Genomic DNA, 25837 nt, shown 5'->3' on the forward strand with positions numbered 1-25837 from the left:
CTTATGTCCAACCGACAAATACTGTATATCTAAACATGCTGTTGTATATGAATTCATTTATTTTGGCTGCGTAAAGTATCTTGTAGATTACCGCCAAAGATCCTGTCGACTTGCCCGCCTGTATCCGCCACTGCTTTGGGGCTGCTCGTCCTCCTCTGCCGGCACGGCAAGAAACCCGCCAAATCCGTTCCCCACGAGCACGCTCTTACGTGCATCTCCACCCCAGGATCGGCTCAACTGTGCATCGTGGAAACTGATGGGCCGGGTATTCCCCGTGCGATGGCCGGGCCCGGGGCCTGGGTCGTACGGGGTAAAGTTCCATTCGAGCTCGTCCAGCCCCTTACTGTACACGTTCAGGGGCTGGGACAGGCCACCTCCACTCATCTGCGGACGATTCTCACCGCCGAAAAGTCGGGGAGCCGGTGCCAGAAGAAGAGTATCAGGGAATTGTGCATCCCGAACATAGAGGTCGCGCAGTGCGGGAAATGAGTGGGACACCAGGGATGAAATAAGGTAGGTGTAGAAAGAGCCTGCGACGGAAGCCAGTCCGTGACTTTCTGTTTCAGAGGTGATCTCGTAGTGTAAAAGACGCAATGACTTGGACGCCATGGGAGGGATCTGCTCCGTCGGGAACGATCTCGATACCTCCTGGATGATGGAGAGACTGTGCAGCCGGGGAGCTGCCGCCAAAAGCTGGTGTAATGCCGACGGCAGCACACCGGTTGCGCCGAGAGTCAAAGACTGCAGTGCCGCGCGATTGTTTGGAGAAGAAAGTAATGAGGCAAGCCCGCTTGCCGTGACATTAGGGGTATCGCGAAGGGTGAGTTGCTCTACCGCGGGGAAGGGTGGCAGGGGCCCATTCACGGAGAATGCAGAATCGTCGAGCCAAGAGAGATTATCCAACGTGAGATCGCGCAGGTGTGGAAAGGACGCCAGGCCATTACGGAGGATGCTGGGTTCAATTTGCAGGCCCGACAGTTCCAGCTTCTCCAAATTCACCCATAGCTGAGATCCTGGGAGACGCGCGAAACTCCCCTCGGAGCCATGGCGGTAGGCCATGTGGCGAAGATCGGGACATCGAACCTTCAATTCTTGCTTCAGAGCGGCACACGAAGGCTCATCACTAAAGAGACCGGTCGGCAGATCGACAAAGCGGAGGTGGGGAAGCACGGAAATGGTACGGGCAAGGTTGGCTTTGTTGGCCTCTCGAGTCATATAGGGGATTCGGAGAGAGAGAACCATATTTGCGAGACCCTGAGACTCTCGGACCGTTCGCATGAAGAGCTCGAGACGGACCTGCGGGGCATCGATGGGTTCACCGTTGCGATCAAAGAATGAGCGGCGCTTTCGTTTGGCGGCCAGTTGGACTTCGAGTTCACAGTAGTGGACGGCGTCGATACGGACATGCAGGTACCTAACGAATGTACACATCGGCCGGGGTCATCCCAAACTTGGAGTGAAATGACTTACAGCAGGGCGCGTGCCTCTATAAACCAGCGCTTACAGACCTGAGCGCAGTGCGCCAGGTCGCGCATGTCACATAGCATGCAGCCATCGGTCATGGACTCCTCGGAGGTCTCATAGGATTCATCGACGGTGTGTGGACAGACTAGGGCGAAAATATAGGCCAACACGGGGCGCGACAGCTTCCTGGTGTGATCGCGGCCGCGGATTGTTTTGGAGCGGGGCGGCGTTTGGAACTCAGTCGCAGCCCCCGCACTGCGGCGGGGACGGGCCCGGAGCTTATCCAAAAGGCCCATCCTGGTGAGAGGTGGGATGAGAAACTGAAAGGGGCACAAAAGATGAATCCGGAGGTTGCAGAGAGAAATGCAGGCCCCGCTAGCCACCAGGGATGAAACACCCGAGTTCCCCGCAGTCGCCCTCATTGGCGGTTTCGTCGCGAGCTGTCACCGAGCGGTGATTGCCTTTGACTGGAGGAGTCTGGATCAGGGACCAGCTATGTACTGTGTACAAGCACTGTAAACCCGGCAAATAAGGCAAATATAATCGGTGGACACCCAATGAAGAGCCACGAGTGGTTCGGCAGAGTCGACGAGGGCGGAGATCTGGGCCTCGCCGCCATGACATCACCGGTCTAGAGTTCATTTTCTACTGTAAAATGATGCTAGTCGATGGCAGTTAATTGAGAACAAGGCTAAGGCGAATATTTTCTAATAGGCTCAACCAATTAAGGGGAAGAGATCTAGGTAATCGGATCGGAGACAAGGATGATGACGGGGGTATGTAGATGCACGCGACCTTGATTTTCAAGACCAACTGACATCATTGGATATCTGACCGATCGTTTAAAAGTCAAAGTTTTTGCACCAGAGCTTGTTTTCTGACAATCACACATCTACTCAATTCAATATGGCAGAAATGGGATACGATGGAAATGTTGGCGACCCGCTGCCCACGCCGGCTGTGACCAACAATCCCCCCGAGCATACTTTGGTAGCCGAAGAATGGAAACACCGCCCACCCTATCTCATACAATCCACACAGGAATTCGGCGAAATCAAGTGGCGCGGCTCCTGTCAATGCCAAAAGATATCCTATTCGCTAAAAGGGAAGCCAATCAGGGCAACTTTTTCCCATGCGCGAAGCACCCAGATCATGCACGGAGCGCCCGTCGAATGGGCCGCCCTTGTCCATAAAAGTGATATCTCTTTCGACAATGGGTGCAACGGGCTATCCTTCTCGTCCTCGTCCGATCTGCCCGCCAGCCCAAGCGTCTCCTGCGAATCTTGCCACACCCCTATTATGCATGAAGGGAAGGGGTCTACGTGCTCGATCTTTCCACCATTGATCAAATTTAAAGGCTCAATGGACGAGCAGCGGTCGCAAAGAGACCTATTCAAGCCAAAGTATGTATCCTTATAATGATTAGACAGTTCTTGCTAACCCGGTCACAGCTGCCATATCTTTTACGCACAACGCATGATGGACATACCCGATGGAATTACCAAGTGGTCTGACCTGGATGAGAGCAGCCAGCGGCTGGATGACTATGGAAATCCAATTGAGTAATGACGAGACACAAGAAGATGATGTATTATAGAAGGCAGTGTATTTATAGAAACAGGTGCGGTCTTGAGGAAGGTATTTCCACATAGATGATTGCATTTCCAAGAACCAAGTCCCCAAGACGAATGATAGAACATCAACCAGTCGTACTTTCAAGATTATTTCGCATTCACTATATTGTAGATACTCTGGAGTAGACCCCCAGTGTAAACCTTCCAATTCTCAAGGTTCTCCAAACTGGGACCTGGCAAAGGTCATCAGGATTAAGAGCCGAGTCCGTTGCTTATTCAAAATCGCGGTATGTGGCGCTAGTCGCACCGACAAACACTGGATCAATTGGCCCCTCGAATAATTCCTCTCAAGAGGAAAACGAAGGAGAAAAGAAGGAAGTCGGGGGATACGTGGTCGGAAAGACCCCGTTCGACAGGCACGTATTAGACAGCGAAGATTGGATAGACAGGCCGAGCAGCTTTGCATTTTATGCTTACGTCTGTTTCTTATCCCTGTTTTTTTTTCTCTCTAAATTGAAAGTGTCCAGGACGATATGTAGTTGCAGGAGTATAAAACCACGATGACATCACGCCCCACCCAATCAAAACCATCTTATTCCAGTGAATCCCCCACTTCAAATCATTCACACATACACACACAATCATGTCCTGGTCCCAGAAGAACTTTACCCTGCCCGCGCGCAGCCGCGGCTCCTACCTGATCACCGATCATGTCCTGAAGGAGGTGCCCGAGATCCGCGACTACAAGGTCGGCATGCTCAACCTGTTCATCCAGCACACCAGCTGCGCGCTTTCGCTCAACGAGAACTGGGATGACGATGTCCGCGCGGATATGAGTGATGCCCTTGACCGAATCGCACCTGAATCAAACCTCTACCGTCATTCCGCCGAGGGCGACGATGATATGCCGGTGCGTTCGCTTCCCAACCCCGCGTCAGAGTACAGGTTGAAGTGTGTACGCGCTGACTGAATGCAATGCTAATTTACTGCTGGTGGCAGGCTCATATCAAGTCCGCTCTCATCGGCGCTTCAGTGAATATCCCCATCTCCAACGGCCGCCTGGCGACCGGTACTGTACGTGTCAAAACTCTTTATTTCTTGCAGCCTTCATACTAATGTTATCTTGCGCCAAAAAGTGGCAAGGTATCTGGCACCTCGAGTTCCGCACAAGCCGCCACTCGCGCAAGGTCGTCGCGACCATCCAAGGTCAGAAGGCGTGACTCGATGCTGAAATGAAGGAGCATCTATGATATTATCTTTGAACAATGAAAAATTATTGAATGGATGTTGGCTTTGGAGTAGATGTTGGAGCTGGATCTACTTAAGTACAGCCGACAATGTCGCCATGTCTTATAGGGAACTACATTCACGAGGAGAGCTAGAGAAAGTTTGAAAGAAAGTTTTGAAGAAGCTTGAATTTAGAAGGCGCGAATCTTGATGCTAAACTGTGGCTATCTATGCATAATGAAATGCATTGTGCAAAGCCGTTGACGAGATAATGGAGATGAGATAATGAAAACGTTCTTCAGAGCCGGTGACAAAAATAGAATGCAAGACCAGGGAGACTACGAAAATTTCCAGTCGTTGTTATCTGCTGCCAGCATTCCCAGGTACCAAAATGCCAGCAACATCGTCAGCCGTGGCGGATGTGGGCCGTTGGCTGAGCTTCTCCACGGGATGGGAGTAGACAACTCCAAATTGCCGTCGGAGTCAAGTCGTCGGATGGCCACCATTTCTTCGTTCGTGATTATGTATCCATATCTGGTGTTGTTCTTGAGCATGTAGAAGTTGACCTGCGATAGTACTTGCAGGAAGCAGTGTCGTTTCTTGTCATTCTGGCTATGTTGCATAGCCGTATTCCATTTAAAGAAAAGCTTGAGTTCCCCAGGGAGCCGGTTGACTCTGGCGCGGCGGGGTTTGTTGGGATCGGCGTAGGCCAGATCTGGCTGACCTCCTTGAATGAAAGTCGCAAAAGTTCCACTGCCGAAACCCACGCGCGTGAAGTTCGCAGGTCCGAGTTTGCTATTGCTTTGGAGACGATCGAAGGCATAACCGAGTGCCCGCTCGACTCGATCGGGGATCAAGCGCGAGAAATAATCTTGAAGCTCGCCCTCCTTCAAAATTCGCCGAAGAGGTGCGGATGGCATCGGTTCATCGGGAATCTGGGTGCTGGTGAGAAGTTCGTAGTACTTCCTGATGGTAGTTAAGTTGAAGTCACCCCAATGGCTCACGCTTTTGACATCATTCGATTTGTAATGCTTGCTCTCGGTCATGGATGGAGGCGGGATCGGGGGCTCGATCAAGAGATTTGGCGGCTCGTGCATAAGATACTCGAAGAGGCTGACTTGAGGCATGGTTGTGGAGGATAGGGCTTGCAGGAATGCGTTCAGAGGGGATCCAGAAGTATAAATAGACGGTCGACTTGGGAAATCGGCACAGGCAGAACCTACAGCATAGGCAGAGCCTACAGTACCTATAGAACCTACAATACCTATAGAGACTACAATACCTATAGAGACTACAATACCTATAGAGACTACAATACCTATAAAGACTACAATACCTTCCAAGACTACAATATCTATAGCATCTATAGTATAGGCAGAACCTATAGCATAGGCAGAACCTATAGTACCTATAGAGCCTACAATATCTATAGAGCCTAGAATATCTATAGAGCCTACAATACCTATAGAGCTTACAATACCTATAGAGCCTAGAATACCTGTAGAGCCTAGAATACCTGTAGAGCCTAGAATACCTATAGCACCTATAGTATAGGCAGAACCTATAGTATCTATAGAGCCTACATCACCTATAGAACCTACAGCAATATAGAACCTACAGTACTCATCAAGCTTATACTATTCATAGGTAGCGCTCTTTATAGGACTTATGTATGCAGTTATTATTTAGCTAACGCTTAGCTATCATCCTACATGTTTGTTGACAGTAGTAGACATCTGAAAAGTATCTTTTTAAGAACAGGCCACAAACGTTTCTGCATACCCAGCTCATTTCCAATTCCCATGATTTTTATTCTTGTTCTCATCCTGCTCAATCGCGTCCGCTCTTCGTTGCTCCTCCTCGGTAAGGTAGCCTTCTGGTGGATCAAACATGGCAGTGTAACATCCCAGCGACTTGTAAATCTTGCCTAACTTGTGGTCAAAAGTCTGAGTAGAAATTAGTTATGCACAATGGATGACAAGGACTCGACGCATACCAGTTCTTCAATAAACTCATCCATCAACCTAACCTCCGATACAAACCAAGATCGTTGACGCTCCGTCACTATGCCCGGTGCGTAAGTCTGGGCAGAACCGAAGTCGATCCAGAGAGCCCTGCCAGAGCCCTCCTGCAGCAACATGTTTCGCGGGTACGGATCACCGTGGTATACCCAGGCCTCGTGCATCTCGGTTAGAATATGTCTGAGATTTCTGAGCGCCTCGTCTGAGAAGTTGGACAAGTCGATGATGCGTGAATTTGGAACGTATTCAATGACAATAGCATTTGGGCGTGGACCGTCTTCGAAGTAAGGACGGAGAAAACCCCAACCCTCGGACGCAGGATTAATCTGCTTAATCACGCCATAGACGTCCGGGATATCACCTCGCTCACAGAATCCACGTGCTTTCAGCCGACTGTACGCGCGAGTTTCGTTTGTAAAAGGATCAACTTGACGATGCGCTGGAAATATAAGCCCAGGCGGAGTGGGATGGAACTAAAATTTTTAGGAATACAGATCAACTTTTGAGGCATAGATTTGCTTACCACTTTCACAATACAGTCTTTCTCCTGCCAGCGAGCCCGGGAGACGCAAGCCCTGCGATATTCTTCCTTTCTGTATTTGTCACTAAGATCTTCTGGCTCTTGGAGAAGCTCCACAAAAATCAATTCGGACAGGTCAAGTTCCGGAATTTCGTAGTCTGGAGGCATAATTGTGAGCGTGAGTTTGAGTTTGGGGACTGTCGAAAGAAGATAGAGTTTTTTGAAGGTGTCCTGGGAAGATGTGTGTATGCGGCTTTGATGAGGCTAGGATTATCGAAGATGAAAGAATAAAATAAAAACGACGATTCAGTAAGAAGTTGAGAGTCAATGAGGAAAGAAAACCGTCATAGATCATGTGCTGCTAATATTGATGTATATGTCCACTCGGACACATTACTAGGCCAAAACTCTGCGCCACACCTTTCTTCCTAGTCTATGCAGTCATTACTGGTCATCTCCCTATACTGACAATCTATACGTTCTGTTACAAGGATTTTATCTTTCCTGCTAATTCATCACTCTCCATAGTCTTCTATTTATTGTTAGACAGTTTAGAATTGAACTGAATAGGAAGGCTGAACCAATCATAGCTTAGAATACTCATGAAGATGGGTTTTGATGCCAGTCCTCCTCCACTACAAAGAGATTGGAGCCGCGGCGGTCTGCCTTGGCGCCCCTGGTCATGGCCAAAGGCTCTGCTTCCCTTGTCCAGTTTCAAGAGATTCATCCGGAGAGGTTCGTGGAAAGTAAGAGGCTGTACTTCTCTTGATCTTTACCGCGTTTTTCTCTCTACATTTCGAGTACTGTATTTGGAGAGTCCGGGGTGTATATTTCTTTAGAGCTACAGCGTTTAATTATCGTCTGTAGATAATTGGACTCTCAGTCGAACAAAAAACTGCCCGAATACAGTCTAGTTCCTAAATTATCGCACGGGCGAACGGCAGATCCAATTGATCCTATCTGTACAACGGCCTCTGGCCCTAAAAATAACAAATAATACGCGGGAATGATCAACGCCGACAAAAGGAATCTGATGCTAGTCGTTTACCGCTGCTCCAAGCCGCCCTCCGTGACGCGCTGCTGTTCGTTCACCTCGGCGGGGTCGTTGGTGGACTCGAGGGGGTAGCTGGTTTCGGGCAGAGACTGGAGGTAGACGCGGTGCTGCTCATTGGCCTGTAGGCTATGTTAGTGGTGATTCTCGATTGTCATAGGAAGTACACGTACGAAGGGAACTCCGCAGTACCCGCAGGTCGCAATTTCGGGCTTGTCAGTGTTGATGAAAATCTTGGGGTGGCCGAGGGGACCGCCGCCGCCATCACAGCTGACGACCTTGGACTTTGTCCACCGCACGGGTTGCTTGTGAATGAGCTCGATGGCAGCCATGGGACGCGGCTAAGAAATCGGAGTTAGTTCTACTGCTTTCTTCCCCACTTCGAGACCGGGGTCCAATTGGCACCGATCCAGGGGTTATCGACACACCTGAGCCTCCATGATGGTCTGCTCGAAGCGCGGTCCAACCATCGCCTCGTGACGTGGCTGCTGGCTGGCGGCCCAGGTGGAGGTCCGGTTCGGCGCCTGCATGCTGCGGATCTTCTCTGCCACGGCCGGATCCTCCTGCATAGTGCCATCCCAGCGACCAAAGGAGTCAGTGGGCTCAGCATTGGTCTCCGAGACATTCGGCTTGACGACGGGCGGGTTGGGGTCGTTGGCCTGCATGCGGTTCTCGGACAGACGAGGGACGGCGGAGGAGAAGTTGCGGACGGCAAAGCGCGGGCGAACCGACGCCAGGCTCGTAAGACGGCGGCTGCAGGACATCATGCTGGGCAAATTGAGTCCCGAGGGGGAAATCGTGGTGGACAAGATGGGGTGGGCGTGGAGAGAAGGTCGGGAGGAGGTGCAGGACTCTGAATAATGCGCGGTGCAATTGGCTGGCCCGCCTTGGCCTACCGCCTACTTTGCCATCACTTTTTCTGCCACCCATTTTCTTCGTCGAAACTTGAATCCAGCGATACTTTGTACACCATAGCCCGACATGTCGTCCTCTCCAGGTGCGGCTGCAAAGCCGGAAAAGACCATGTCGTCACGTCTACTCACAATGAAGGTAAATTTGACAAACCATGTGGTAATTAGCGAAACTGACGCTCTACAGTTCATGCAACGCGCCGCGGCAACGGCAGCTGCCAAAGAATCCCAGTCGGGATCCGACGATTACTCGCCCACTCCGAAACGTGCCAGGCTATCAACTGACGCCCAGAGCCCTGGAACACCGCGAACACCGCAGGCAGAACTCGACGCGATCAATGCAGCTCTAAAAGCAGAAGAGGAAAAGCGCCGGGAAGCAGTTGCACGACAGGCTGCCGAAGCGGGTGAGACTGAATGGGTGCTGGACATCCCCGCTGCCTCTTACCCTTCACAGCCTATGGTGGTAGCAGCGGATTCGTTGGATACTGAAGGTGATACTCTGCGCGGAGGTCGTCAGTCCTTCGGCAACTTCAAGCGCAAGCCGAAATACGTGAGTTTCTACTCGACCGTCTATCGACAACCATGCTGACATGTCCAAGGTACAAACCCAAACAGAAGACGGAGAAGATGACGAGGAGGATGAGGAGGATGAAATGATGGACCCGGCAGACCCAGCCGCGGTGGAAGCCATGATCCAGAAGCAGAGGGCCAAGGCTGCGGCTAGGGCATTGAGAAAGAACAAGACGGACAATTTTAAGCTGTCCGATCTGACGAGTATCTCTGGTGGAGGTGGCCGCAACCAAGTACCGCAAAGATCTTCGTCTCAGAAGAAGCAAAAGAATAAGAAGAAGCGCAAGAGCAATTGAGCGCAACCTGGTGACGTTATTTCATGAATCTGCAGATACCCCGGGAGTCCCGCATTGGCGTTTAGTCTAGAATCATCACCTTTTCTGCCAAAGCTCACTTGTAGTTCTCAAATCCGTACCGTTTAACACAGCCGCTTTAGTACATGTTGCCTTGCGTTCACAAGATGAGAAAGTAGCTGGGCAGCAATTTCGGGTGATAAGGTTCGAATTTCTACTTTCAGAAACATTCCCAAGTAGATCCTGTATGAGGCCAAAGCAAACCCTTCAAAAAGCCTCCCGTATCCAGTACCGATAAACGCAAGAAAATTGTATATTCAAATCAAAAGGGTATTAGAGCTGAGGTTTATCATAACCGCGCCTTCTCCTGCTTCTTCTTCTCCCACCCTTTCTGCGTCGCAAAGTTGACTACCAAATTCCACGCCGCAATCCCGATGCCCACTGGCGGCGCCGCCAGCAGCGCCCACGCCCACCATCGTGGACTCGACGCTTCAATGCTGGCCATCGCTCCCTTGACCGCACGCTCCAGCTCTGCCTTGTCCGCATCATTCCACACTACGACCCCGCGCGCGGTAGTCGTGCCTCGGAACTCCGCCTGTGCTGCCTTCATCCGCACATCGCCTTGGCTGCGTATTCTATTCTCTGCGTCCTCGGCTGTGAGATCTGCGTTGCGGGCCCGTAGTCGTGCCATCTGCACCGCCGGATCACGCACGCCGACCACGATGACCGTCCCGCAGATCAGATCCATCCCGCTCTCGAACAGCAGCGGCACGTCCAGAACAATGGCCCATTGTCCTCGCACGTAGTGGTAGATCAGTGCTTTATACACCTCCCACCGCACGGCCGGGTGGATAATCCCATTCAGCACCTGGCGGTCGCGCTTGCGTTCCTCGGAATCGCCGAAGACGCGCCGGCCTAGCGCCGGCCGGTTGAGTGACTTGCCCTGTGAGCTTGAAGAGTCATCGAGGAGGAGATCGGGGGTGCTCGGGCCGAAGTAATTGACGATTGCTTTGTACCCGGCCGTGCCTGGTTCGACGACCTTGCGGGCAAGGATGTCGGCATCGATGATGGGGAGAGAATAAGGTGGGGAGGAGAGAATGGAGGCGACTGTGGTTTTTCCGGTGGCTATAGAGCCGGTAAGCCCGATGATGAGCATTTTGGCTCGTTTGGGGTGTGTAGAGGGGAGGAGTTGGAGTGGGGTCAGGTACAAATCCATGAATGCGGAGACCTCGGTTCCCGAGACCGCTTGGGAAAACCACTTTCCAAGTTCCAATCTTAGACATTCGACGAGCCACCGAGGTATCTCTACGTAGGGGATTTCCTGTACCGGGTGGGGCTGTCCCATTTGCAATGTCTCCTTGGCCCGGCTATATGAGGGCGCTGAGGGTCACTCACTAAGTACAATTTAGTCAGGGCTCATGGTTACTGATCACTCAGTGGTTACTCAGAGATTCATCCGAGGCTTATATTGAGCACCTAGTCCACGCTCAGCCTATACCGAAAGAAGCACTCGGGCCCCTCTAGCCACTCCACTTAGCTTGCCCATTAGCATATATTGTGCGGGAAGTATCTGGAGATTGACTCGTTTAGATTCCGGTCCGCGAGCTGATCCAAGAAAGCAATGGCCTCGTCGTCATGACACAGTACAATGTGCGAAGTCAATGATGCTGACCCCATGGAGGGGTGGAAAGAGTGGACCTTTCGACATCTTTTGCCTCTATCTAAACTTTCGAAGCTTCATTACCCGTTTTGGAATCTCTGCTACTGTCAGTTGCTTGACAAAAGTTACCCCCGATTGGCGACATGAACCTGGCTCTTCATGTTTTTTTTGCCGGTGTTAATGATGACAAACTTCGGAAGCGGTGATTTGAAATGGCAGCTTTCCATCGATGTCGTCGCATCTGTGGGGTACAGGTGTGCAGCTTGGAGCCCGTTGAATTAAATTGTGTAATTGAACCAGACCCCCGCTCCATGTGACGTCTATAAAATTGTCCTCGAGCTGCTTCTGTATTAATGATTTCCTCGTAAAAAATGGGAAGTGGCGACACGCCCTTCCCTCCTCTTCCCAAAATCAACCGGGGATAACCTAAAACAGGTCGATCCGGGGTCGTCTCATTTTTGGACTGCCAATCGTTCTCCGCGAGGAACCATAAGCTAAGACTAGCGAGGACGATCCCGACACACGATAATTGGAAGACCATTCAAGATATCACAAGCAAGGAAGTCGGAGCTGAACGTCTTGAATGTAAGACGCATTTGTAATAATCTCTTCACGCCACAGTACTACGGAGGCGACGGCAATATTTAAGTTTATACCAACAGTTATTTACATCTATAATTGCCACAATTGCATCATTTTTACCTTCCATTTAAAACCTCAATAGGTAGCAAAAGATCGTAAGTATCTTAATTACAGTAGCCCGATTACAATGTCTCCATAGAGATCAGCCTCCAAATCCAACTTGACCTTGGCATGCAGGTCCAGGTGGATCTTGATATTCAGACTGCCATTATCCTCCTTCTTCTTCATTTCATTATCTTTCTTGTTTTTCTTGTCAAGTTCACGCGCGGCCGCGGGTCCGATCAGCTGACCTTCCCCATTAGCCAGCGTCTCGGGATCCACGAGACTCTCAATGGGGTCGCTGCTGAAAGACGAGGTGTCCGAGTTCTGACGGCCCTTCCGGTTTCCCTTGCCAAGGACGGGGGCGGCGCTACTGCACCGGTCGACTTTTGCGTTAGCCTTTGTGACTGGGAGAGAGGGATCTTGTTGCATATAGAACAATAATAGGAGAGTGTAGAGTATAATCTGAGATTTTATGTACCTCAATGCTGGGACAGGGTCGCCCATCTTTGTGCTCGCAATCTTTCTGTTTTGGGTAAATGCTGAAGAACAAAATTAGTTATTTCTTGTTGATCATACAATGAAGACTGGAGATGAAACTCACTAACTAGGCTGGGATAAAATAGCTTGGGGAATTGCTGGGCAGAAAGGACACTCGCTATATATTCTGTCATGTGGATTATATCCGTATTTACCTTCGGTCAGATGAATGCAGCGACACGAACCATATGTGCCGCGCGTATGAGTTTATGGTTTAAAGATTCCACGGTTTAGGGACCACGGTGATGATAAAGTTTTGTTTCCGAAATGTGACTGAAGACGGTACCTTCAGCTTCCGGCAATTGGAAGAACACAGAATAAGCCGTGTGCGGAAACCAGAAAATTTACCTCATTGTGTTTTCATAGAATGACGCACCTGATAAATATCGATCTTAGCGACTATCAACTTGTAAATATAAGGTTTGGCGATGTCATTTCTTACGTCAAGTGTATTGGGGCTTTGAGGACCTCTTATGAAAGATACGTGGACGGTTCCGCTTTCATCGCAGGACGTGAGACTGAGCCGGGCGAATCGAATCGCTGGAAACTTATTAGAATGGCCAAGCAGGGCCTTACGAATACAACACATTTATGTGTTCGGTGAACTAGCATAAAACCCCCCCCGCGAAGATGGTATTAGGCATTTTCCTGATGACGGCAATGGTGCCAACCATGATTGGGGTCAACGAGGCCTCCAAGGGCACGCGGGATCATGAAGACCGCCGGCGGGAAAGTGCGCGGAAACAGCGCTCTTATCTATCGGTCCAATGCACGTCCTACGATGGATCACGGCAACAGAGACTGGCAATCCATAACGCGCAAGTATACTTGGGCGCAGATAGAAAGGTAGGCTTCCTGACCATTGATTGGCACCCTATCTTCTTCTGCGTATCGGCCATCTGAAATCGAGTCTGATCGTTACTGACCACAATCCAGGTATATATCACCAAATTTCCCAGCCCACAGCTTGTCCCGCTAAGTGGTGGCTTTTACCAACACCCTGATTTCTCCCCTGGTAATACAGCAGGGTTTGTCACCATCTCAAACGAAACGCCTCCCACTCTCCGCTGGGTTTATCTGGATTCGCAGACCCATGAGATACGATGGGGAGGGAGACAAGATAGTGAGGGACATGTCTGTGGTCCTTTCGACTGGACAAAAGATGAAGAGCGGGTCACACTGGAGGGCTGGGAAGGCTGGCTAGCCGTGCGACTTCCGGATGACGAGAAGAGAGCCAAAGAGCTAGGTATGGAGGAGGGCCAGAGCCTTTGGAGACTGTACTTTGACGAGCATGACGATGGGGCCGACTTACCTCCAGGCGCTGAAGCACTGGAAGTCACACTCAAACGAACCATGGCGGAATCCTGAGGATTGGGTGGTTGGCTTGAGCTATGGTTCGGAACTCCGTAAAATACAGCATATCACAATTGTATGGACAACCGATCCTCCGTCACTTTCAGGGTTGGAACTGTCACTTATCGAAGTAGATGAAATTTCGCGTTGGCTGTTGCCTCTTTCGACCTCATGACGTAAACCACCACCACATCCACAATGTTTGGTGCGGCGGACGTCCCGCCGTGATAGCCCAGAGGTATGATCCATGATCATTGCACGTAGGCAGAAAGCTAATATTATTGTTACTCCGAGAGGAGAACAAGATTGGCCGTCTTAAGGCCGGAACTACGGTATGTCACGGCCCATGCCAATCATCCATGGATCGGAGAATAGGTTATGGCCGAAGGACCGGGACGCTCTCGGTGGAACCAAGCGCAAGGTCGAATCATGGAACCCTAATCAAGGGTTTGCCACGCTGGAACCGTGATCGTCGTCCCCGTGGGATCAACACAATTCACGCTCGGCTCGCACCTCGGCCAAAATTCCTACATTCGAAACCAATCTCAGGTCTCACCTGACGAGTTTCCCACGGAACCGTGATCAGTTTGCTCACATTGAACTCACGAGCGGGAGATCTTTTATGAGACCGTCAATATTTCTACGCTAAAGCCGTACTTTCCCTGTGTTCAGGATTGATTCCAAATACCTTTACCACGGGTGCATTTTGAGAAACATGCCCGTGGACGTCCCTCACTATCATGGGCGGTTCTATAAACCCGCCATACGGCGGTTCCGATGTGAATCTTAAGAGATTAAGTGCGAGCGCTTCGGACCGATCCAGCATCCATGGGTGCTCCATCTCATTGTTGTCTAATTCCGGCTGCCGAAGCCGCGGACCAATGGTAGCCGAGATTCGGAAAGATCGGCCCCGCTTCTCGTCAGTCAAAATAGACGTTCGGTTCGGGAACCGTCCGGGGTCCTTCCAGAGAAAGGCTGGAGAATGTGGGCCTCGGACTCCATTTTGGCCATCCACGCGAAGTGGGCGTTTATGGTATGTCGCATACATGGCTCAATCGCCTGAAAGGCTCCGTGTGACCCATGTGAAGCCAACTTAGACCAAAAGATCCCACTGTCAGTGGCGAAGGAGACGGCTCCCCCGTGGCAGCCATGATGTAGCTCCCTGCAGGTCGAGGAACCGTGTTCAGTTGCGGCTGCCTCATGCTGACGTCGTGGACTTTGTAGCAGAAAAACGGCGAGACAATCGTGAAAAAGAGGGGGGGGAAGAAGGGGTATAAGAAAGAAGAGTTCCATCTCCGGCATGGGGTTTAGAGATGCTCCCCAGCATGGCCCAATTTACTCACTGACTTTCTTATTGACACGATTCTTTCGTGTGACTTGATATTACTTGATACTTCGACTACTTTTATGACTACTTGATATTACGACAACTTGCTATTACGTCTACTTGATATTGCGCCTTCTTGATACTCCGACTATAATAATCAGAATCAGACATGGCCTCTTCCGTGCCAAATGGTGTGTCTCCTCTCGCCTCCACTTCCCTTCTCGGTCTGCGACAGACGTCGGACCTGCTGGAGCAGCATGCGACTGGGGCGAAGGGCTTCAGTCACTCCTACCAGCAAACCACTAAGACGTTCAATGGGGGGAACACCACGCTCGCCGACGTGGTCCACACGCTTGCAGGCCGGGGAGGCGACGACCTGACGGCCTCCCGGGTGGCCGACGCCGATTATGCAAGCCTGTTGGAGTGGATTCGGTGCGAGAGGATGAAGAAACTCCCACCCGAGGGGAGCAACTACGACAAGGCCCTTGTGTGGGCGGCCTTGTTCGTTGAGCGCGTGCACTCGTTCGATTCTGGAATCGAGCAGTTTGCGGGCGACAGCCATCTCGCTGCTCAGCTATCTTACTGCTACTGCGCGAGCCTGCTCGAGGTACGTCAAGCATGGCGGGCCGTCGGGCCGATGGAGTCATTTCACTAACCACGAGCGTGTAGTTGGGCGAGCAAAACGCCCCGGCCCTCATGGACCTATTTGGCTTTTTCTACCGCTGCTCCGCCGGGCTCGGCAACCTGCTGGATCGTGCGGAGCTCTTTGTAGTCTCTGCGGATATCAAAGATCAACTCATTCTCGCGTTAGCCGACCTGGTCACCCTCGTCGTTTGTGTGGCCACGCATTTCCACCGGTCTCTGCTCGCCTCTGAATCGGTGTCGATTGATATCTATAGCACCTTTCCCGGTCCGATCGACAGTTTTCGCGGTCGTTGCGAGCAGGTGTCAGAACTTATGTGGCGTCACCAGCTGACGCGAGAGGGTCTCCAAGGCGATACAGGTAATGTCGTTTTATAAGACATCCCGACCCCAAATTTAATCTGGTTTGGTCTAATGATAGTGATCCAGCCGTCGGAATCAATACCCTCAAAGACTGGTTGAAGCCAGAAGACCCGGTGCTCGCCCACCTCACCGAAGCCATGGCCCCCTCGGCCCAGGAGCGCGAGGAGGCCACCTGCCTGTGGGTAAAGCCATACTTGACGCGGTTCTTGAAAGGCGAGCAGCAGGTCCTCTCCATTACAGGCAATCCGGGTTCCGGCAAGTCGGTCCTATCAGCCGTGATCAACGATCATCTGCAGCATCCCGTCGGAGGAATGAGATACACATCCATCCTGGCGCCCATCAGTCAGTCCTGCTGCCCTTACACTTCATATCGTCTCTAACCAGTCGTACCAGATGGTCGAATCCCCGCCACCACGACTCCGCGCGCCGTCGCCAAGACGATGTTATCACAAATATTTAACAGGCGCATTGGCAACGTGCAGATGTACCAGATCTTGGCCAACGCCTACGATCAGAGCCAGCGGAATGTCGACGAAGTGTCGTATGATGATCTGTTATGGGACGCCCTTTCGCATGCCATCCAGGCCAGTCGAGTGGGCGCCAGGGAGCTGGTCCTAGTCGTCGACGGCATCGACGAGGCCAGCTGTGGGGAGAGATCTCTATCGCGCCGACTCCACGAGGCAGTGTCCAACGCCCCCACCGTGAAACTGATCGTGCTCGCATCGCAGCCGCTGGATGCAGTCGTATCCCAGACGACGGTGCGGATTACGCCGGAGCTCATCTTTGATGACGTTGCTGCGGTCACCCGCAAGATCCTCCACCAGAGCCCCGCGTTCAACACCATGTCCGACGAAGAGCAGGAGCTGATGGTGACCCGTATCACGGAATCATCCGAAGGCTCCTTCCTCTGGGCAAAACTGGCCGCCAAGCGGGTGCGCGATGACCACCTGCCGCATAAGGATGCGCTCTCCACGTCCGTGGAGAACATCATTCGAGCGGGATACTCGATCACCGATCTCGTCGCGCACACACTGCATTCCAAGCTGGATGAGGATACTAAGAAGGTTTTGGTCTGGCTGACCACCGCGGGCCGCCCTCTCACCCAGCGGGAACTGGCCGCTCTTCTCTCCATCCAGCCCGACAAGGCCACCGTCGCTGAGTACCGCGATGTCAACTTCCCTCACCTACTAAAGCCAGTCTCCTCGCTTATCTTCTTCCAAAATAACTTGGTCTATTTGAGGCACGGGCAGGTGCGCGCCGCCATCCTAGACGTCATCTCGAAAGGCAAGTTCCTGCCCGCGATTAAAAACAGGCACGTGGACTTTGTGCAAAGGCTCCTGCTGTACGCAAAGCACAGTGTGACCGACAGCCATGATCCCTCCTTGGCTCCGCTGGATGGGCGGGTGACGGAACACCTGCTGGAGAAGCATCCTCTGCTGGAGTTCGCGCTTCGCTACTGGGTGAGTTATGTCAAGATTGCGTTCGGGTGCACCAGCGACCAAGAAGTTGCCACGGCGGGCAAGGTCTTGCGATCCGTCATCCCTACTAGTCCCACCGTGCCGCTCCTGGAGATGAATATTTGGGCGAACAAAGCAACTCCGTTGCTCCGATCGATTCACGGAATTCAGACACGTCTATACCGCCAAACCTTGAACAGCAACCACCCAGCTACTCTGCAGGTCATTCTCTCCCAGGCGCTCTTCCACCGACAGATCCGTAACAGCGTGCCTGTCGAGAGCAACCGGATCCTCTACGAGGCAGCGAGAATCAGTCAGACCATGTTATCCGTCCGGCATCTCATCACCATGCAGATGGCCCAGTTCTTCCTGGAGGCCACGGCAGATCAAATCACTGAGTCCAAGACGGAGGTCATGATATGGCGCGTCGAGATGCTTCAGCTACTGGTAGAATGCTATAAGGTGCATCACGGTGCGACAAACGTCATGGTCACCTCGACGTTGACGCAGCTGTCCGAACATTATCGTTTCATCAAAGAGGAGCGCAAGGCGCAGGAGATTACCGACTCTTTGCAGGGATCTGTCGCCGATAATAAGACCCAGCGGAGCGGATCTCGCCAGATTGACGACTCATTGCTGGTCCACCTCTGCGGCCGTAAGGATACGACGACGACAGAGACAGGTACCACCCTCGCTTTGGATGGGACGGAAGAGGATGAGCTGATCACCTGGTCCCTTGACCTGGAGACTCTGCTGACCAAAGCCGAGGGGCAGTCGGCAGAGGAGGGCGAGCGCACGTATGTGGAGCTGTGGCAGCAGGCCAGCCGGGAGTACCGGATGAACCACTCCATTGAGAGCAAGCTTAAGACGGTTCGAGCCGTTCTCGCGTATGCCCAATTCCTCAAAAGTCAGCAGAGAGACAATGAAGCGGCCTCGGTCCTTGCCGGGTTCTGGGAGGAGTACAAGGAAACCGTCTCCAGCGCGGAAGTTTTGGTGTCTCACTTCATACAGCTTGCCAAAGTCATGAAGTCCGTGGGATTGTACGTACTGGCTCTCGAAGTCTTCAAACACTGCGCACAGAGTACCAGCAGCCAGAGTGCAACTCACAAGGAGGCGGAACAGAATATCCAATCCACGTCCCGGGAAGCGATGCGGATGGCCACTACCTCGTCGTCTACATCATCTGTGGTGACGGAGTCGAACCTCAAAGACATGGTATATAGCACATCCACTGTCGACGAGGTGTCCACCACAGCGACCACCAAGCTGGTCGAGATGTACCTATCCCAACACCGGTGGCACGACGCCACGAGCGTGCTGAAACGAGTACTGCGAAGTGTGTGGCCTGCGGTGTTTGCGCCTTCGCTTGAAGAAGTCGTCCTGCCATCGGCCCATGTCGAGTATTGCGTTGAGCTCGCGGAGCGCCTGGCGAGCTGCTACCGCTCCCGCCGTCGTCCGGTCAAGGAAGAGGACATCCGGACTCGCCTTTATCGTGCAGTTCGGCGCGATCGACCGGCGAGTGGAGATCAACTCTTGGAGCGAGTCACGAAGAGCCTTCTTCGTCTATACGAGCGTACCTCCCAGAACGACAAGGTCATCACCGTTCACCAGGATATACTACATGACTACACCAAGCGCTTCGGCGAGGAACATCCCACTGTTATCCGAAATCTGTGGACTCTTGCTGAGCTGACACGCCCGCGCCCAATTGCAGTGGACTACTATCGTCAGATCGTCCATATTCTGAACAAGGGCTCGGAGACCTGCCACCCGGATGCCTTCGAGCCGCTCTTGATTGTGGCAACGGAGCTCCTGAAACAAGAACGGTACGCAGACGCGCTGAAGCCCTGCCGGGTGTTGTTCAACACCCTGCAGAGCCCGAAGATCAGCCAGAAGTTGCGGGATCCGGCGTTCGTTCAGACCATCTACGAACGCTATGTCCACTGTTTGCGTATGGTTCACAGCGACACCGCCATCATACACGATGTGACGGTACAATATCGCAAAGCGTGCATCAGCCTCTTCGGCGCTAGTGCCTCGATTACCATCCAGGCGACCAAGACGCTGGCAAACATCTGTCAAGAGTCGAAGCAATATGAAGCGGAAGCGATCCAGCTCTACGAAGGGCTCTTGCAGACCAAGTCCAGCGAAGCCGACCTCGATCATCAGGACATCCGCGCCACTTTGGATATTATCTACGAGCAGCAGGGTGCCTCGTCGACTGCGTCGAGAGTGGAAACAATGACGGCAAAGGAGCTGCAGAAGGAAGCGTCTATTCGCACCCAACGCCTGACGTCCATCCGCTCCAGCTGCGGATGGGCTCACGAGGATGCCCTGTCCCAGATGGAAGAGATCGTCTCGCTGCATACCAAGCGCGGGGAGCCGCAAGCTGCTGTGTCAATGCTACAGGAGACAACAGTGCAGGTGCTGTCGACCGAAACGTCCGCCGTCGAGCTGACTGCGGCGGCCAAAACCATTGCATCTGGCTACATCACCGCGGGCCAGATGCAGCAGGCCAGGGAGCTCTCACACGAGATCTACCGCCAGATCATCATCAAGGACGCCGGCAATTCCAGTGCCTTTGGTTTTGACCAGAGTTCAAGACGGCGGCAAAACCTTATTTTCCTAGCTCAGCTCGAATACAGCCTCCGGGAATCCGACGACGCTTCGGTAACGTTGAACGAGATCTACGCCGCCCTGACCACGGAATATCTATACTTTGAGCAGTTCCGGAAAGTCCTCGGTTCAGACGCCGGCAACCTCCAGAATACAACGGCTACGGTTGCCCGCCTGCACGCGTTCTTACTCGGCCGCGGCCGCCAGTCGGCCGCCACGCAGGTGGTGAATCAGTACACCAGGTTCTTCTTGGCCACCGAGGGCTCCAGCCTGAAGATCGACCCTCAGCAGGCCAAGGTCTTTATTGAGACGGTCCTAGATTATTTCAGCACCCATATCTCGCGCGACTTTGTGCGTTCAGTGGCCATCGCTAGCTACAACCGGGCTGCCCAGCTGCTCGACTCCGAGGACTACCAGTCCGCCTGCCACCTCGCGTTGGCAGCATTGAGGTATATCGGTGCACACCAGGGTTACTCGGCCCTGCCGACACTCAAGCTGGTGTTCAAGCTGGGCCTGCTCATCGCTGGTCGAGAGACTGACGCGCGTCCGGCGGCCTCGATCAAGAAGTACATGCTGAGCGTGTCGGCGATGATCTTGCACGATACGCTGAGTTATTTCAAGGAGCACAACGTTGAGCTCGCACAGCTTGATCTGGTGAACGTCAATAGCCTGATTAGCGTTCTGGATGAGCAACATGACTACCAAACCTTGGCCTGGGTCCTCACCTCCCTCTGGAACAGCCGGGACACCCATGCCCTGTCACAGCCGCAGCATGCGTATACGCTTGCTCTCGGGCGCATGCTGGTCATTACCCGCTATATGATCAACGACTATACTGCAGCCGTCCGGCTCGCGGAGGATCTTGTGTATAATTGCGCTCGTGTCCATGGGCCCCGGCACCCAAGTACCGTCGAGATGACCGTGCTGCTATCGCAGATGTACACCAGCGTGGCCCAGGGCTATCAGAGCCAGAAAGGCCGGCGCGAGCTGGCCTATCGATATTATCGGAAAGCGGCCGCGCTGCACGAGAACGCCCTGCGCACGTTCATCGACCCGTCCTCGGCGTCTGCCACCGAGATGGACGCGGAGGTCATCTCGGGCATGTCATCCCCTTCGTCCGCCTCCAGTCCAGGCGAAACCGCGGAAGAAGGAAAGCATGTCCGACAGCACCTGCATATGCTCAAGCTTGCCGTCGAGCGCCTCGGGGATTGGCCCAAGGACTATTCCGAGTATGAACGGCTCAACGACGATGTGTTCCGCGCGTTTGCGAATGACCTGGAGGGAGTGGATGGCGTGGACAAATGGAACCTGCAGTCGTTCGGGTCCGGCCGGGCGGAGGCCAGCGACGATCTCCTCTCCTTTGCCCATGAGCATCTGGCGATTGCTGTTTAAGCACGGCCAGATTCTCCTTCAAAAGTTGTAGCGTTTTTTTTTTTTTTGGGTCCCTCCCTCTTCGTGGTCGTCTCTGTCTTGCAGACTTTGGCAAAACTTCAGCACATTATTGACTTTTGCCTAAAAGTGGCTAGCGTCATTTGAAGTATGATAATTCCCACACTTGCCATCCAAAGCCTAGCTATGGAAAACAGATTGAACAATGAAAAGGCATGATTGAAACGCAACAATAGGTCAACTCGAACCGTCCAAAACGGAATGAAAAATCACCGGGAAGTGCTGATGGTAGAGAGGGAGGCTCGTGTTTTGATATGATTAAGTATCGGAGAAAATGTGAAGCGTAAAGCCGGGACCCGTGAAATGGTGGCCGTAACGGTGTGATGTATACAGTGTTGCATGGGACTTCGTAGTTCACGCCGAGTGCTTGGGCCAATGTTGGCTGCTGCAGGGATCGTAAGAGGGAACTAGATCTTCCAGCCCCAAGAGCTCGAACCATGGGAACAAGATTAACAATATGCGCTTACCCCGGAATACCACCGAGGCCGGACCTAAAAACTACGTGATAAGGTGATGCTTCATGCATGAACCCGATCTTGGAAAGCCGTTTACAATCTCGATCCGTCTGCTACGATAGATTAGCAATGAACGCCCCTCTGCACTAGGTATATTTGCTATACACGCCATTCCGAGGCTATTGGTAGGGACATGTTCCTAGACTCCAAGTGTTACCCAGTTTCTTCCATGGCCTTGATCGGCCGGCGCTTGCAACCTTTGAGGCTCATGGGCTCTGAGAACCAGCGCAGTATACTCGTCAGCACGAGGGTCAATTCCTGGCTCTATGATTTTATACCCACCGCCTTCGAATATATTCGAGGCAGTGCAGACCTCGCGGTATTCTTCCTCCTCAGGATTCCGGCAGACCGCTACTCGGATTCTGTGGCTGGCCCTTCCATCCAACGTATGGCCATCCCTTGGGCAGCGACGAGAATGGCGGCAAAACATATCGACCTTCACAAGTACCTTCGTCACAGTTTAATTTGTCGTCACAAATTCCAAAGACATTGCAGTAGCACGCTCTAGCGTCTGGGCAATATACCGGATCTTGTCCAAATATAACTGCAAAGCATCAGTACCAGCCCCTTTTCCATAGCATGGGGGTAAACACTTACTGTGCCAGGTGTATTCTAAGATTCTTCCTGACAAGTCATCCGTCAAGTCCGTCTCCAGAAGCCATCTCCGGAAGTGCTCATAGTCGCTCTTTGGGCGAGAAAGAACCTGCTCCTTCGTCACGCCAAACTGAGCGCAGCAGCTCGCGCCGATTTCCTCCGGGATCGGAGATTGGGGGAACAGCTCCTTGAATGCATTCAAGAAATATTCGCCCGCGTGCACGTCGTCGCGGTGCCTATCACTCAGCGGGTGAATCTCGACCGGACAGCCGAGCGTCCAGACGCAGCGCAGGTTCACGTAGCCCTTTTTCTGCAGGTAGGGCACCTGGAAGTTGCGCAACATGGCTACACCGTCGTAGTATGGGTCGTCATTGTGCCATTGGAAGCGCTGGGAGTGTATAAAGAGCATGACCTCTGGCAGGGAGTCGTAATGGTCAATTATGTAGCTGTATTTACGTTCGCGTTAGCACCGCGTTGTAGCTTATCCCGCTTGCAGAACGTACGTCAAGTAGACCATTGACTCGCGCCCCTTGTTGTACGGCACTGTCAAGGGGGCCGTTTTGTCGTTCACCACGTAGATGCTCCTGGACCAGTCCGGGAAGTACTCGGCCAGCCATGAGGTATCGTCGCTCTTCATGCTGGCCACAACCATTTCCTTCCGTCGCCGAATCTCCGGACGAGCCTGCTCGTCCGCTTTGGGCGACGGCGTTGATTTGTGTAGCTGCGCATAGTCGGTTTTGGCGGTGGGTTTATGGGACGACTCGGCGTGCGCGAAGAAGAGGAAGTATATGGCGAGGACGATGAATATAGTGACGAGTATGGATTTAATGCGATTGCGACGGCGAGGACTCTGCGGTCCGCTCGGGGCGAATAGCATAGTGAAGGACGAGGGGGTCGAACATGTCAGAACATCGCGAGTCGGCAAGGGTGAAGCTCCAGGGCCAAATGCGGCGTCGGAGAATCCGGGGATGCGTTCGCACCGAGAGTGACCCCTAACTTTGAGAGCTTGGCGATCTTGGTTCTGAGTCTGGAACAGAGGGCGCACAGCACAAATCCGAGTCGCTGGAAAGGTGAAGGTGTCCCGTCTCCGCCACAAAAAGCTCCAGCCACAGCCGATCGGTGGGTCCGCATCTATATACTCGGTGCACTACGCGGTGACGATGATGAGTAGACGGAATCCCGCATTTCTACAATATCCCTAGGGAGGAGTGCTAGGTGCAAATTTTAGCGAGTACCCCGTTAAATCCGGGGCTCTCGAGGACATGTTTCATATTTATCATAGCTCGTAACCTCAAACTCTACTGGCACCCATCGATATCTTCAATATACCAGGCATGTGCCGCGACATCAGGGAAGGGCTCTCCTGCATTGCCGGCCGTCGAGTCAATGCCTTCAATCACATCGATATCCGACGTGGTTACCGTCACGTCGTTCCCACTGGTTATCCAAAGTTCAGGACTAGAATGTGAAAAGCCAAATGACATAGGCGGAAGCCTAGGTACGATATCGTTGGTATGAGTGACTCGGTTGACTCCCTGGCCAGTCATGTACGTTGCCAGGGCCAAATTGCCAACGCGCGGTTGGCCATAGGTGTACTGCGAATGTGTCAGTATGAATCGAGAGGGGGAGGAGGAGGAGGACGACTTACCAAGTCCAGTTCGTATCCGGCATTGCGCAGCGCAGTCCCGCCCAGAGCTGCGAGGGCAGCTCCCAAGCTATGGCCCGTCACGACAAGCTTGTAGCCCGAGTAGGTCTGCATGGCCGAGTGGACCTGGGATGTGATAGCGGCAGACACGGTCTCCCACGCCGCCAGAAAGCCAGAATGCGCTTCACAACCATCACACAGATCACTGGCATCGGTCAAGTCAAAGTCCAGGTTGGCGATCCAGTTGCTGACGGTGCGACTGCCCCGGAAGGAGATCACGATCAGTTCGTTCGTCTCGTCGACGGCCACGAAGCCGGCAACGTCGCCAAATTGCGTGGAGCTGAGGCGTTAGTACTTTGTTCTACAAGTACGAGATGATATGTACATACTCGTCGAACTCGGATAGCGTGGCGGTCTTAGCCGACTGCACTTCCGGACAATAATCTCCAGCGCAAGTTACGGCGTTTCCTGTGGAATTGATATTGTTGGTGCAGTACGATGCGGCCGCCCACTGGGCGAAGACCGTGAGCTGATCCAACACAGCGGACGAGACATCTAGATCTTACATGAGCGTGGCCCGTCAACAAGGCAGGGCTCGACTCACCACGAGGCATCGGACGAGCAGGTGCAGCCACGGCAAACGCCGCGGCAGCCACAAGATGCCAGAGTTGACCGAGATGCATACTCACGGCGAGTTGAAGGGCTTGCTGGAGATACCGCAGACTCAAATCAGAGCCCGATGTGGTCTTGTTTATTTTGGACCTCTCACATGGCCAGTACCACCGTTATATACCTCCTCTTCGCGATATCAGAAAAGACAAGACCCAAGACCACGAGGCCCCGGGGCGGGGTATAACCCGAGGGATGAACAGGAGGCGTCAAGACTCATCCTGGAGAATGTTCCAAACAGGCTCGTCGTCCGTTCCTGAGGGCAGATTCTTCGCCTGACTGGTGGAGAGTCCGCCTGGGGAAGAGATCGACATTCTGCAGAGGGTTTCCTCACGGATGAATGCAACCCGTCAGACTCGGCTCTCACTGGGAAGTGGGGCTTGGGGGCTTGAGTTGTCCACGAGGATAGTTCCTTTTGGGTTCTTTCCGTTTTCTCCGTAGGTTTTTTCCGGCATTAAGAACCGAGGGGACCATCAGCTCGATGGGAGTGGATGTGCCGGGGCCTTTTTCCGTTGTCGGCACATTCGCTGTTCCAGAAAGGCAGACGTGGCTGGACTGGTAGCATCCGAGTGAACATTCGAATCCGTGATCGGAAGTGCAAAGGGAGCTTAGATTTCCCTTTGGAAAAAATATACAGTCGTCCTTTGGACGGGTGATCCCACGCAGACAACACTGCTATGTATTGTCCCCTTCGA

At 52.8% G+C, this 25837-nt stretch overlaps 13 protein-coding genes across 13 annotated transcripts; 5 read left to right on the forward strand and 8 right to left on the reverse strand.

Moving 5' to 3' along the window:
- Positions 1 to 87: 87 nt before the first annotated feature.
- On the reverse strand, positions 88 to 1760 carry N7498_010951 (F-box domain protein; the record flags this gene model as incomplete). The annotated part of the gene is made up of 2 exons (XM_058458007.1): positions 88 to 1414; positions 1471 to 1760. 2 exons carry the CDS (start codon positions 1758 to 1760, stop codon positions 88 to 90), a joined length of 1617 nt encoding a protein of 538 aa, XP_058304906.1.
- Positions 1761 to 2370: 610 nt separating this feature from the next.
- Positions 2371 to 3030, forward strand: N7498_010952 (uncharacterized protein; the record flags this gene model as incomplete). The annotated part of the gene is made up of 2 exons (XM_058458008.1): positions 2371 to 2867; positions 2916 to 3030. 2 exons carry the CDS (start codon positions 2371 to 2373, stop codon positions 3028 to 3030), a joined length of 612 nt encoding a protein of 203 aa, XP_058304907.1.
- A 651-nt stretch (positions 3031 to 3681) lies between these two features.
- On the forward strand, positions 3682 to 4289 carry N7498_010953 (YjbQ family protein; the record flags this gene model as incomplete). The annotated part of the gene is made up of 3 exons (XM_058458009.1): positions 3682 to 3948; positions 4038 to 4112; positions 4175 to 4289. The coding sequence occupies 3 exons, from the start codon at positions 3682 to 3684 to the stop codon at positions 4256 to 4258; spliced, it is 426 nt and encodes a 141-aa protein (XP_058304908.1). The 3' UTR covers positions 4259 to 4289.
- A 314-nt stretch (positions 4290 to 4603) lies between these two features.
- On the reverse strand, positions 4604 to 5392 carry N7498_010954 (uncharacterized protein; the record flags this gene model as incomplete). The annotated part of the gene is made up of 1 exon (XM_058458010.1): positions 4604 to 5392. One exon carries the CDS (start codon positions 5390 to 5392, stop codon positions 4604 to 4606), a length of 789 nt encoding a protein of 262 aa, XP_058304909.1.
- Positions 5393 to 6052: 660 nt separating this feature from the next.
- N7498_010955 (uncharacterized protein) lies at positions 6053 to 6974 on the reverse strand (the record flags this gene model as incomplete). The annotated part of the gene is made up of 3 exons (XM_058458011.1): positions 6053 to 6211; positions 6262 to 6759; positions 6810 to 6974. 3 exons carry the CDS (start codon positions 6972 to 6974, stop codon positions 6053 to 6055), a joined length of 822 nt encoding a protein of 273 aa, XP_058304910.1.
- A 775-nt stretch (positions 6975 to 7749) lies between these two features.
- On the reverse strand, positions 7750 to 8692 carry N7498_010956 (zinc-finger domain-containing protein). Its single transcript, XM_058458012.1, has 3 exons — positions 8286 to 8692; positions 8031 to 8198; positions 7750 to 7979 (listed from the first exon to the last, which is right to left on the reverse strand). The coding sequence occupies exons 1-3, from the start codon at positions 8622 to 8624 to the stop codon at positions 7851 to 7853; spliced, it is 636 nt and encodes a 211-aa protein (XP_058304911.1). The 5' UTR covers positions 8625 to 8692; the 3' UTR covers positions 7750 to 7850.
- Positions 8693 to 8838: 146 nt separating this feature from the next.
- Positions 8839 to 9634, forward strand: N7498_010957 (uncharacterized protein; the record flags this gene model as incomplete). The annotated part of the gene is made up of 3 exons (XM_058458013.1): positions 8839 to 8907; positions 8956 to 9318; positions 9368 to 9634. 3 exons carry the CDS (start codon positions 8839 to 8841, stop codon positions 9632 to 9634), a joined length of 699 nt encoding a protein of 232 aa, XP_058304912.1.
- Positions 9635 to 9980: 346 nt separating this feature from the next.
- Positions 9981 to 10787, reverse strand: N7498_010958 (putative dephospho-CoA kinase; the record flags this gene model as incomplete). The annotated part of the gene is made up of 1 exon (XM_058458014.1): positions 9981 to 10787. The coding sequence occupies one exon, from the start codon at positions 10785 to 10787 to the stop codon at positions 9981 to 9983; it is 807 nt and encodes a 268-aa protein (XP_058304913.1).
- A 1254-nt stretch (positions 10788 to 12041) lies between these two features.
- Positions 12042 to 12404, reverse strand: N7498_010959 (uncharacterized protein; the record flags this gene model as incomplete). The annotated part of the gene is made up of 1 exon (XM_058458015.1): positions 12042 to 12404. One exon carries the CDS (start codon positions 12402 to 12404, stop codon positions 12042 to 12044), a length of 363 nt encoding a protein of 120 aa, XP_058304914.1.
- A 738-nt stretch (positions 12405 to 13142) lies between these two features.
- N7498_010960 (uncharacterized protein) lies at positions 13143 to 13880 on the forward strand (the record flags this gene model as incomplete). Its single annotated transcript, XM_058458016.1, has 2 exons — positions 13143 to 13358; positions 13449 to 13880. The coding sequence occupies 2 exons, from the start codon at positions 13143 to 13145 to the stop codon at positions 13878 to 13880; spliced, it is 648 nt and encodes a 215-aa protein (XP_058304915.1).
- A 1481-nt stretch (positions 13881 to 15361) lies between these two features.
- Positions 15362 to 21662, forward strand: N7498_010961 (uncharacterized protein; the record flags this gene model as incomplete). The annotated part of the gene is made up of 4 exons (XM_058458017.1): positions 15362 to 15799; positions 15862 to 16195; positions 16264 to 16539; positions 16591 to 21662. 4 exons carry the CDS (start codon positions 15362 to 15364, stop codon positions 21660 to 21662), a joined length of 6120 nt encoding a protein of 2039 aa, XP_058304916.1.
- Positions 21663 to 22566: 904 nt separating this feature from the next.
- Positions 22567 to 23705, reverse strand: N7498_010962 (DUF3431 domain-containing protein; the record flags this gene model as incomplete). The annotated part of the gene is made up of 3 exons (XM_058458018.1): positions 22567 to 22778; positions 22832 to 23274; positions 23332 to 23705. The coding sequence occupies 3 exons, from the start codon at positions 23703 to 23705 to the stop codon at positions 22567 to 22569; spliced, it is 1029 nt and encodes a 342-aa protein (XP_058304917.1).
- Positions 23706 to 24126: 421 nt separating this feature from the next.
- N7498_010963 (lipase family protein) lies at positions 24127 to 25156 on the reverse strand (the record flags this gene model as incomplete). Its single annotated transcript, XM_058458019.1, has 4 exons — positions 24127 to 24423; positions 24477 to 24813; positions 24863 to 24984; positions 25040 to 25156. 4 exons carry the CDS (start codon positions 25154 to 25156, stop codon positions 24127 to 24129), a joined length of 873 nt encoding a protein of 290 aa, XP_058304918.1.
- Between the last annotated feature and the right edge of the window lie 681 nt (positions 25157 to 25837).

The sequence above is a fragment of the Penicillium cinerascens genome, assembly GCF_028974065.1.
Source record: "Penicillium cinerascens strain IBT 15544 chromosome Unknown scaffold_4_segment0_segment1, whole genome shotgun sequence".
NCBI lineage: Eukaryota > Fungi > Ascomycota > Eurotiomycetes > Eurotiales > Aspergillaceae > Penicillium > Penicillium cinerascens.